At 63.8% G+C, this 11,727-nt stretch overlaps 1 protein-coding gene across 1 annotated transcript; it reads left to right on the forward strand.

Moving 5' to 3' along the window:
- Window positions 1-4,111: 4,111 nt before the first annotated feature.
- Window positions 4,112-11,258, forward strand: DUSP9 (dual specificity phosphatase 9). The gene is made up of 4 exons (XM_078850100.1): window positions 4,112-4,169; window positions 6,381-7,223; window positions 7,566-7,982; window positions 10,284-11,258. The coding sequence occupies exons 2-4, from the start codon at window positions 6,887-6,889 to the stop codon at window positions 10,628-10,630; spliced, it is 1,101 nt and encodes a 366-aa protein (XP_078706226.1). The 5' UTR covers window positions 4,112-4,169; window positions 6,381-6,886; the 3' UTR covers window positions 10,631-11,258.
- Window positions 11,259-11,727: the final 469 nt, after the last annotated feature.

The raw sequence follows: 11,727 nt of genomic DNA on the forward strand, positions 1-11,727 counted from the left end.
AATCGACGGAGGCAGAGCGTGGCTGCGCCTTTGCTCCCTGCGCGGTTTCGCGCCTTCCTCTGATTGGCCCTGAGGCCTGAGGCGACGGCCAATCACACTACGCCGCCTCGCGCGATGGGCGGGAAGGGAGAACTGGCCAATCACGGGAACGATGCGGGAGTTCGGCGCGACGTGGCACTGGCCAATCACATGAGGAGCAGCCAGGACTCTGGGGGGAGGAGCAGAGGGGAGGGCGTGGTGCTGGGAGACGGGGGCGGGGTTAGACAGGTGCAGGCGGTGGGGCCCAGAGAGCAGGGGGAGGAGTCAGGGGGAGGGGAGGGGCCTACAGCGCAGGGGGAGGAGTCAGGGGAGGGGCTAAAGCGCAGGGGAGGAGTCAGGAGGAGGGGCGGGGCCTAGAGCACAGGGGGTGGAGTCAGGGCAAAGGGAAGTGAAGGGGCATACAGAGCAGGGGGAGGAGTCAGGGGAGGGGTGGGGCCTAGGGAGCAGGAGGAGGAGGGGGAGGGGTGGGGCCTAGAGCACAGGGGGTGGAGTCAGGGCAAAGGGAGGGGAGGGGCCTACAGAGCAGGGGGAGGAGTCGGAGGGGGAGGGGTGGGGCCTAGAGAGAAGGGAAGGGGTTGGGCGGTAGGGGCGGAGCCTGAAGGGGGCGGGACGGTAAGGGATGGGCAAGGGAAGAAGGAGCCAGGGTGGGGCTAGGGTACGAGGACTCTCCTCTCTAGGGGGTGCTAGCTCTGACCCAACATGGGGATGGGGCACCGGCCGGGCTGGCAGGGGCTGCGGGTCGGGAGTGAGGGGCACCGGCGGGGCTGGGGGGAGCCCAGGGCCGGGCTGGCAGGGGCTGCGGGTTGGGAGTGAGGGGCACCGGCGGGGCTGGGGGGAGCCCAGGGCCGGGCTGGCAGGGGCTGCGGTTCGGGAGTGAGGGGCACCGGCGGGCAGGGGCTGCGGGTCGGGAGTGAGGGGCACCGGCGGGGCTAGGGGGGGCCCGGGGCCGGGCTGGCAGGGGCTGCGGTTCGGGAGTGAGGGGCACCGGCGGGGCTGGGGGGAGCCCAGGGCCGGGCTGGCAGGGGCTGCGGGTCGGGAGTGAGGGGCACCGGCGGGGCTGGGGGGACCCCAGGGCCGGGCTGGCAGGGGCTGCGGGTCGGGAGTGGGGGGCACCGGCGGGGCTGGGGGGACCCCAGGGCCGGGCTGGCAGGGGCTGCGGGTCGGGAGTGAGGGGCACCGGCAGACCTCAGGAGGGTGTTAATATCCCCCCACAATCAACGGAGCCGCAGCCCGAGGCAGGCTGTGCTTTGGAAGATGGCTCCGTTCATCCTCGCCCGCTTGCTGTTGCCATGGTTTCCATTCACAGGCGGCGTGGGGGGGGGCGGCCGTGAGCAGCACAGATAACAAGTGGATCCCTCAGCTGAGTCCCTGCCGCAGGACCGACCCCGAATCCACTGGACCCAAGAGGCTGCAGCAGAACTCCAGTATCACAGATCCACCGTGGGACCGAGGCCCGGGTCTGGGAGCAACAGGTCTCTTTTGGGAAGTGAGGGGTTAAGGGCAGGAACGGTGCTAAGCTGTGCTTACCCTCACCTCCAGCACTCAGCTGTGCCTTGGTTTCCCCAGATTCAGCTGGGTGCTGAGCCACAGCCCCACAGCAGTGTGCCCCAGTTTCCCCATTTCAGGTGCTGGCAGCCAAAGCCACGTTAATCTCTGCCCAGTGCCCTGCACCACAGGGGAGGCCAATCTCACTCAGGGCCCACACGGCGCCCAGGGCGACGGGGCCCTGATCTCGGTCAGGCCTTGATCTCGGGCCGTCCAGGCAGGGCTCTCTGAGGAGGGCAGAGGGCGCGGCGTCGGACGGCAGGTGGAAAACGGGAGCAAGTTCCTCTTGCATGAAGCCTGGCCTGCGAGGTATCAGTCGGTTTCTATTTATAATGACCTCTCGGGGCCGCGTCATTTCCAGCACTCAACGGCCCAGCGGCCATCAGCCAAGCGTGTGCGTGTGCCGGGCGCTGCCCAGACCCCAGCCGAGATCATGGCCCCATGTGAGCGTTCTCAGGCCCCTAATGACCCTCCTCTCCCTCCCCTCTGATTTTGCGGAGGTGCCACTTCTCATCCCAGTGCCCGTCTGGCCTGTCACTGCACGGCATCCCCCTCTGGGTCTGCCTCAGCCCCCAGGCGTCTCCTCCGCCTGCCATGCCCTGCTGCTCCGTGGCAGCGTGGGAAGCTGATGGCACATGGACCTGCTCGGCTCTCACTCTAAATTTAGAGCAGCAAGAGAAACAGGAAAAAACCCAGCCTCTGCATGCAGGAATGTAGCAACGGGCAGGCTGGGGCGAGGCCCATCTACCCCGGTATCCCGTCTCCAAGCACGGCCCCACTCTGAGCCAGGCTCTTTGCGGTCCCCTGGGGGCCCTGCTCTTGGTCAAGGATGGCACAAGGGGACAGGCTCCGGGCCCCATTCCCTGGCCCCCTGAGCCTGCCAGTCCCGCCCAGGAGCCAGATCAAAGCCGGGGCCCCCTAGAAGAGAAAGGCCCCGTGTCCCATTCCCTGCTCCCCCTGACCCGGGCAGTACCGCCCTGAGACCGGATGGGAGATGGGGCCCCCTAGAGGGGACAGACCCCGCCCCATTCCCGCCTCCCTGAGCCGACCAGAGCCCCCAAGCACTGTGGGAGTCATGGCCCCCCCGGAGGCGAGAAGTCTGCGGCCCAGATGCTAATGGAGACCCTCTGCGCCAAAGGAAGATGAGATCATGTGTTCGTCCTGCTCCCTCCCTGGGGGGCTCTGTGGGGCTGGTCGCTGTTGTGTGGCAGGGAGAGGGCTGTGCCCACCCCCACCCCAGCGCTGAAGATTATCTCATCTTATAGCTTGGAGCTGGGATGGGGGTGGTAGGGCTTGAGAGAAAGCTATGGCTTTAATAGGGAAGTGGGGCTGGTGGGGTAGGGGGCTGGGAGCCAGGACTCCTGGGTTCTCTCCCAGCTCTGGGGGGGAGCGGGGTCTGGGGGGGCAGCAGGGGGCCCTGTGGGCGGGGCTGCTGGGGGGTGGATGTGAGCGCGTGTCCTGGGGGCGCGCTGCAGGCTGCGTGGGTTTGCCATGAGTCTCTGAGTTCCAGCACGTCTCTGGGGACTCATCATGGGCCCGCGTGACACCATCCGCCCGCTCCGGGTGACTAACCAGCAGGGCGGAGCAGGGGGTATGGGGCTGGCGGCCAGGACTCCTGCATCCCCTCAGCTGCAGAGAGGGGTCTGATTCGGTTGCCAGAACAGGGAGTGAGCATCCGGCTGTCCCGTGCCTCTGGCTCAGGCCCTCCTGGCTGCATGCCTGTGACTCAGTTTCCCCATTTATTACCTGCCCTAACACCTGGCAATTAGGGGTCAACCTCCCAGCAAGCGACCCCTCTCTCCCGGGCTTTTCCAGGCCCCCTGCCCCTCGGCTCTCCCTGGTGCCTGTGTGAGTTCTCCCGCTCACTCGGAAGGGTTCGCGTTGCCAAGGCGATGGGAGCGTGTCGTGGGAGGGCGAGATTGTTCCCTTCGACTATTCTGGGCTCCTCCGTCTCCCCGATCCCTGCTCCCCTGTCCTCTGAGTCACAGCCTGCGGGGTGCTGGATCGTGCCTGGTTCCCGAGCGCGAGTTCTCCCCGGGGCCGGGGCTGGGGCCGGGCAGCACCAGGGGGGCCTGGCCCGTGGCGGAGCGCGACAGAGCACCCAGCAGGGTCGCTGCTCTGGGGAAACTGAGTCACACAGAGAGGCAATGGTATTTGACCCGCCTCCAAAGGCAGTGAGAGGTAAAGGACCCAGGAGTCCTGCCGCTTCCTCCCTGTTCTCCCTTCCAAAAGTGCTCTCTGTTCCACAGGCCCCTCACCCACCAGACCCCCTCCCTTCCCAGAGCCGGAGAGAGAACCCAGGAGTCCTGGCTCCCCGCCCCCGCCCCTGCACACAGGATCTGCCCAGCCCCGCCCCTCAGGCTGTTCCCCACCAATCCGGGCGGCGGGGCGGGGCCCGGGCTGTACACAGCCCGCACGTGGAGACGGGCGGGCCCTGCGCCCCCGCCCCAACCCGGCGCCGGGAGCCTGGCGGGGGCGGGGCCCAGGGGCGTGGGGGCGGGGCCCAGGGGGGCGGGGCCGCGGGGCGGGGCGGGGCCGCCGGGCCCAGGGGCTCCGCGGCGTGCGGGCGGCGGGCGGCGGCCAGGGTGAGCGCTGCGGGGCGGGATCTAGGCGGGGACGGGCTCTGGAGCCGGGGGGGGCTGGGGCAATTGTGGGGAGTGAGCCCGGACGCCTGGGTTCTCTCCCCGGCTCGGGGAGGGGAGCGGGGGCTGGGAGCCCGGACGCCTGGGTTCTCTCCCCGGCTCGGGGAGGGGAGCGGGGGCTGGTGGGTTAGAGCAGGGGGTCTGGGAGCCCGGACGCCTGGGTTCTCTCCCCGGCTCGGGGAGGGGAGCGGGGGCTGGTGGGTTAGAGCAGGGGGTCTGGGAGCCCGGACGCCTGGGTTCTCTCCCCGGCTCGGGGAGGGGAGCGGGGGCTGGTGGGTTAGAGCAGGGGGTCTGGGAGCCCGGACGCCTGGGTTCTCTCCCCGGCTCGGGGAGGGGAGCGGGGTCTGGGAGCCCGGACGCCTGGGTTCTCTCCCCGGCTCGGGGAGGGGAGCGGGGGCTGGTGCTTAGAGCAGGGGGTCTGGGAGCCCGGACGCCTGGGTTCTCTCCCCGGCTCGGGGAGGGGAGCGGGGGCTGGTGGGTTAGAGCAGGGGGTCTGGGAGCCCGGACGCCTGGGTTCTCTCCCCGGCTCGGGGAGGGGAGCGGGGGCTGGTGCTTAGAGCAGGGGGTCTGGGAGCCCGGACGCCTGGGTTCTCTCCCCGGCTCGGGGAGGGGAGCGGGGGCTGGTGGTTAGAGCAGGGGGTCTGGGAGCCCGGACGCCTGGGTTCTCTCCCCGGCTCGGGGAGGGGAGCGGGGGCTGGTGGGTTAGGGCAGGGGGTCTGGGAGCCCGGACGCCTGGGTTCTCTCCCCGGCTCGGGGAGGGGAGCGGGGGCTGGTGGTTAGAGCAGGGGGTCTGGGAGCCCGGACGCCTGGGTTCTCTCCCTGGCTCTGGGAGGGGAGGGGGGCTGGTGGTTAGAGCAGGGGGTCTGGGAGCCTGGATGCCTGGGTTCTCTCCCCGGCTCGGGGAGGGGAGCGGGGGCTGGTGGATTGGAGCAGGGGTCTGGGAGCCAGGACTCCTGGTGATAGATTTAGGATAGAGCCCAGGTGAACAAATCCCTTTTCTGCTCCGTGCCTTAGTTTCCCCACCTGCAGGAGTGTCGCTCACCCCCACCTCACGGGGCGCTGCTGAGCAGGAGCCAGTGCGGGTGAGGCTCCCAGGTGCTGGCAGAGGACCAAGGCTCTGGAGGGAGCTGCAGCCCAGGACCAGCAGAGGTAGAACCATCCCCCCCACAGAGCCCCGGGGACCAGCTGAGCCCCTGTTCCTGGGCCTGTGGACTGGCCCCCTATGACGGGCCGGGGACCTGCCCCCCAGCCATATCCTTTGAGCACTAGGACCATTGTACTTGCGTGCTGGGACCCCGCAGCAGTGACTCACTCCTGTCCGGGGCATTTCATCAGCAGCTCCCGGAGCACTGTATCGAGGGGCTGGGTGTCCTCCTCGCAGGTGGGGAAACTGAGCCGCGGAGCGGAGCTGTGAATTGCCAGTGTTCACCCCACAGGGCAGTGGCAAAGCAGGGAATAGAAGCCAGGAGTCCTGAGTCTGGGCCGGGCCTGGCCTGGCCTGGCCAGACAAAGTGACAGCGGAAACTGAGGCACGGATGGGAGGTGACTTGTCCAAGGTCACACAGCAGCATGGGGGCAGAGCTGGGGATAGACCCCAGACAACCTGAGCCTTAGCCCTCCCCCCACATTCTAACCCCCCAGGCCCCACTACCCCCTCAGAGCCAGGAGAGAACCCAGGCGTCCTGACCCCCAGCCCAGGCAGGGTCCCAGGGGGATGCTCTGGTGGAGGATGTCTGTGGTTCCTGTTGGTATCAATTATTCATACTGGTGCCGAAATAACGCTGACATCAGCGCTTGGCAGCCAGCCAGACCCTCGGCTGGGCCCTTCACTGGGTCTGGCCCACGGCCGCTCCCCTCCCCCCACATCCTCTGCGCAGGGAGCCAGCTACAGCTGGGAGCCAGGACTGGGTGGGCAGGGGGCTGCGGGTCGGGAGTGAGGGGCACCGGCAGAGCTGGAGGGAGCCCAGGGCTGGGAGTGCAGGGGCTGCAGGTTGGGAGTGAGGGGCGCTGGCAGTCCCACTTCCCGCCCCATGGCCTGCCCTCCCAGGGGGACGTGTCACGGCTCCCAGGCAGGATGCTAGGAGGGGGCTGGGATCTCCTGCTCTCCCCGCCTCCCACCGCGGCTCGCTGACTCCCCTCCACTCTCCCTGGCAGGTCTGCTTGGAGCCCCGAGTGGCGGCTGGGCCTGTCTCCTTCCCTGCCCGTCTCCGATAGCACCCAGATGCCCCCCGTGCCCCAGCTCCATCCTGGACTCAGGCCCTTCTCCGCCCACCCCAGCCTCGGCAGCCTCAGGCAGCGGCTGCTGGAGAGGAAGCCACTCCCCAGATCGGGGGACGCCTCCCCGCGAAACTGCCAGGGGCTGGAGCCGTGACCCTGCGCTGCCCTCACTCACTAAATCTGCCCTGCTGGCAGCTCCTTCCCTCACTGCCCCCCTTGTGCTGCCGGGCCACCCCCACACGCACAGAGGACAGCGGCGGGGCGTCCACGGTGCCTCGTGCCCGCCAGGCACCGGCTGGCCCCTCCGGGGGCCGATGGGAGGACGGTGACCTGAGCCCAGGCGGCCGCCTTGCCAGCCGGCGTCCACGCAGGCCTGTGGCGCCGTGGGACGGGATTGGCTTGTGCCACGTTTCCAGCCCCCCGCCGATGCCCCCACCAGCCCCATGGAAGCCGTGGCGAAATCCACCCTGTGGCTCCGCGGGGAGCTGGCGTCCCCGGCCCCCCGGCTGCACATCCTGGATTGCCGCAGCCGGGAGCGCTACGAGTCCTGCCACGTGGCCCGGGCGCTGAGCGTGGCCCTGCCGGGGCTACTGCTGCGGCGTCTGCACAAGGGGAACCTCTCAGTCCGCTCGCTGCTCCCGCCCGCGCCGGGCGCCGTCCTGCTGTACGACGAGGCCACGGCCACGCTGCCACGCCCCGGCCGGGACGACGAGGAGTCGCTGCTGGCCACGCTGCTGCGCAAGCTGCGGGAGGAAGGCTGCATGGCGTATTACCTCCAAGGTCGGTGCCGTGGCCGGGCCCCGTGGCGCCCGGCACCCCTCCCTGCCCGTGGCTCAGTCCCGTGCCTGTGCTCTGAGCTGCCCCCAGCCCACGCTCACTGGAGACAGCCCAGAGACAAAGGCCGCCCGTGGCCTCCGATGTGGCCCGGCACCACTCCCAGCCCCTGGGGCCGAGAGAGCAGGCTGGGATGCAAGGCACCTGGGGGAGGGTCTGTCTGTGCCTCAGTTTCCCTGGTGCGATGGGGCCCAGTCGGGGGAGGGGGGTCTGAGCAGGGCCTGATGTGAGGCCCCCGCAGGCCCTGCTATAATATCTCTAATGTGAACACATCTGTTCCGCCCGCAGGGGGCTTCTCCAAGTTCCAGTCCGAGTGGCCAGATCACTGCGAGACCAGCCTGGAGGTGCCCGGCGCCAGCAGCTCCCCCGCTCCTACAGGGACCCCGGTGGTGGGCCTGGGGGGGCTGAGCCTGGGTTCGGACGGGGACTCGGGACCCCTAAGCAGTGGGGGGGTGGACTCTGAGGCAGCCAGTCCCCCATCCTACCCGGTGCAGATCCTGCCCCACCTCTACCTGGGCAGCGCCCAAGACTCGGCCAACATGGAGACGCTGGCACGGCTGGGCATCCGCTATGTCCTCAACGTCACCCCCAACCTGCCAAACCTCTTCGAGGAGCAGGGCGGCTTCCGCTACAAACAGATCCCCATCTCGGACCACTGGAGCCAGAACCTGGCCCGCTTCTTCCCCGAGGCCATCGCCTTCATTGGTGAGTGCCCCTGACCCACGGTGCCCCCCATGCCTGGGAGCCCTGCTGGCCACACGGCACCCCCCGTACTCCCAGGGTACCCTCTCTGCCCCCCACGCCTGGGAGCCCTGCTGGCCCCACAGTGTCTTCATAGAATCATAGAATATCAGGGTCGGAAGGGACCTCAGGAGGTCATCTAGTCCCACCCCCTGCTCAAAGCAGGACCAATCCCCAACTAAATCATCCCAGCCAGGGCTTTGTCAAGCCTGACCTTAAAAACTTCTAAGGAAGGAGATTCCACCACCTCCCTAGGTAACGCATTCCAGTGCTTCACCATCCTCCTAGTGAAAAAGTTTTTCCTAATATCCAACCTAAACCTCCCCCACTGCAACCTGAGACCATTACTCCTCGTTCTGTCATCTGCTACCATTGAGAACAGTCTAGAGCCATCCTCTTTGGAACCCCCTTTCAGGTAGTTGAAAGCAGCTATCAAATCCCCCCTCATTCTTCTCTTCTGCAGGCTAAACAATCCCAGCTCCCTCAGCCTCTCCTCGTAAGACATGTGCTCCAGCCCCCTAATCATGTTTATTGCCCTCCGCTGGACGTTTTCCAATTTTTCCACATCCTCCTTGTGGTGTGGGGCCCAAAACTGGACACAGTACTCCAGATGAGGCCTCACCAACGTCGAATAGAGGGGAACGATCACGTCCCTCGATCTGCTGGCAATGCCCCTACGTATACATCCCAAAATGCCATTGGCCTTCTTGGCAACAAGGGCACACTGTTGACTCCTATCCAGCTTCTCGTCCACTGTCACCCCTAGGTCCTTTTCCACAGAACTGCTGCCGAGCCATTCGGTCCCTAGTCTCTAGCGGTGCATGGGATTCTTCCGTCCTAAGTGCAGGACTCTGCCCTTGTCCTTGTTGAACCTCATCAGATTTCTTTTGGCCCAATCCTCCAATTTGTCTAGGTCCCTCTGTATCCTATCCCTGCCCTCCAGCGTATCTACTACTCCTCCCAGTTTAGTATCATCCGCAAATTTGCTGAGAGTGCAATCCACACCATCCTCCAGATCATTTATGAAGATATTGAACAAAACCGGCCCCAGGACCGACCCTTGGGGCACTCCACTTGATACCGGCTGCCAACTAGACATGGAGCCATTGATCACTACCCGTTGAGCCCGACAGTCTAGCCAACTTTCTCTCCACCTTATAGTCCATTCATCCAGCCCGTACTTCCTTAACTTGCTGGCAAGAATACTGTGGGAGACCGTGTCAAAAGCTTTGCTAAAGTGAAGGAACAACACGTCCACCGCTTTCCCCTCATCCACAGAGCCAGTTATCTCGTCATAGAAGGCAATTAGATTAGTGAGGCATGACTTGCCCTTGGTGAATCCATGCTGACTGTTCCTGATCACGTTCCTCTCATCTAAGTGCTTCAGAACTGATTCCTTGAGGACCTGCTCCATGATTTTTTCCAGGGACTGAGGTGAGGCTGACTGGCCTGTAGTTCCCAGAATCCTCCTCCTTCCCTTTTTTAAAGACGGGCACTACATTAGCCTTTTTCCAGTCGTCCGGGACTTCCCCCGATAGCCATGAGTTTTTGAAGACAATGGCCAATGGCTCTGCAATCACATCCACCAACTCCTTTAGCACTCTTGGATGCAGCGCATCCGGCCCCATGGACTTGTGCTTGTCACCCCATCTCTGCACCATGATGCCCCCTCCTGTACCCCCAGCCCCAGTGCACCCTCTCTACCCTCTCCCAACCAGGGGGGTGTATCCGCCTTCCCCATGTCCCCCTCAGCTCATAGACTTAGGTTCCTTGCAGTCCCATCAGCTCCCTCTGCATCGCATTGGCTGTGGTCCGTCCATCCTCTCGTTGCTCCCCCTGCCCCCATACCTCAGAAACTATGGTCCATCCCGTCCACTGCCCCCATGGCTCATTGACCATGGTCTGTCCTGCCCCGTCCCCACATGTCAGAGACCATGGTCCTTCCCATCTCCCGTCCCCAACTCCCTATAGACCAGTGACTATGGTCCGTTCCATCCCCCTTCCTCCCCACCCTCTGCCTCAGTTGACCACAAGCCCCATCTGCATCTCACTGACCATAGTCCGTCCCATCCCCCCATCCTTTCCCATGGACTGGAGAACCCAGCGGAGCTAGTCTGTGCAGTTCTCCGATGTCAAGGGGCTTCTAACGACAGCCATACCTTAGCATCCCCCTCTCAGAGAGGGTGCCAACAGTGCCGACGCCCCCGTCACTCCCCTCTGCCTCGGCTCTCACCCTGCTCCGTCCCCGTCTCTCCCCCTCTCCAGACGAGGCGGTCTCCCAGAACTGCGGCATCCTGGTTCACTGCCTGGCGGGCGTGAGCCGCTCGGTGACCGTGACGGTGGCCTACCTCATGCAGCGACTCAACCTGTCGCTCAACGATGCCTATGACTTGGTCAAGCGCAAGAAGGCCGACATCTCACCCAACTTCAACTTCATGGGGCAGCTGCTGGACTTCGAGAGGGAACTGGGGCTGGCCGAGGGATCACCAGCGACCCCTGGAGCCCCCGATGGGAGCGGCCAGATGCCCACATCCTCCCCAGGCTGCTTCTTCACGCCGCCACCCTCCGAATGTGAGGAAGAGGATGGCAGCTTCCAACATTACCCCACATAGCCCTTGCCATCCCCCATGAGCCCCATGGCTAATCTAGGCATCGGTGGGATTACCAGGGGATGTGTGGCTAACCTAGCCTTGGCAGGATGCTAGAACCCACAGGGATGAATCTAGACCTGCCTTTTCTGGGATCTGTGTTCTGGAGCCAGGTCTGGAACCTGCAGCTCTGGAATAGGGACGCAGAATCTGTAATTAACTTCCTTGTTTGGACTTTTGATTCTGGAACTACAAGGAAAAGAAAACCCAGTGAAGTCATGCTGGAGCCTAGAACTCATCACTCAACAGACGGGAGCTTGAGTGCCATGCCAGGTCTGGACCTCTAGAATTCAACTGTGCCCCAGAGCCATCAGAACATGAAGCTAGAACCTGCATCAACTACCTTGTTTGGACATTTGGTTCTAGAGATTCAATTAGGAGAATGTTAAGCCAGTAAACGACCATGCTGGAGCATAGAATGTGCAGCTATAGAGGTGGATTAAGAGATCTTGAATGCTAATGCCATGTCTGAAATATGGGCCTCTAGAATGTAGGAGATCAGCTGCACCTAGAATCTGATTGCTCCAGAACTACCATTTCAAAACCACATGCCAGCTCTGGAATCAAGAATTGGCCAGTAGTTCTAGAGCCATAATAACAGAACCAGGTCTGGAATATGCATCTCTAAAACAAAGACAGAGGACCTGTATTAACTCCCTTCTTTTGATCTAAAGCCACAATGAGAGTTATAAGACACTGAGCTACCAGTCCACAATCTAGATCCTGCAGCTCTAAAAGTGAGTGAAGGAATCCCCATTAGCCAGTGCCAGGTCTGGAACAGCAGTTCTGGAACCAGGATCCAGAGCCAACACTTACCTGCCTTGTTTAGACCTTTTTGGTTCTAAAGCTACCAATCTACTATGCAAAAAGAAAAGGAGGACTTGTGGCACCTTAGAGACTAACCCATTTATTTGAGCATGAGCTTTCGTGAGCTACAGCTCACTTCATCGGATGCATACCGTGGAAACTGCAGCAGACTTTATATACACACAGAGAATATGAAACAATACCTCCTCCCACCCCACTGTCCTGCTGGTAATAGCTTATCTAAAGTGATCATC

This window comes from Lepidochelys kempii, chromosome 23 (genome assembly GCF_965140285.1).
Source record: "Lepidochelys kempii isolate rLepKem1 chromosome 23, rLepKem1.hap1, whole genome shotgun sequence".
Lineage (NCBI taxonomy): Eukaryota > Metazoa > Chordata > Testudines > Cheloniidae > Lepidochelys > Lepidochelys kempii.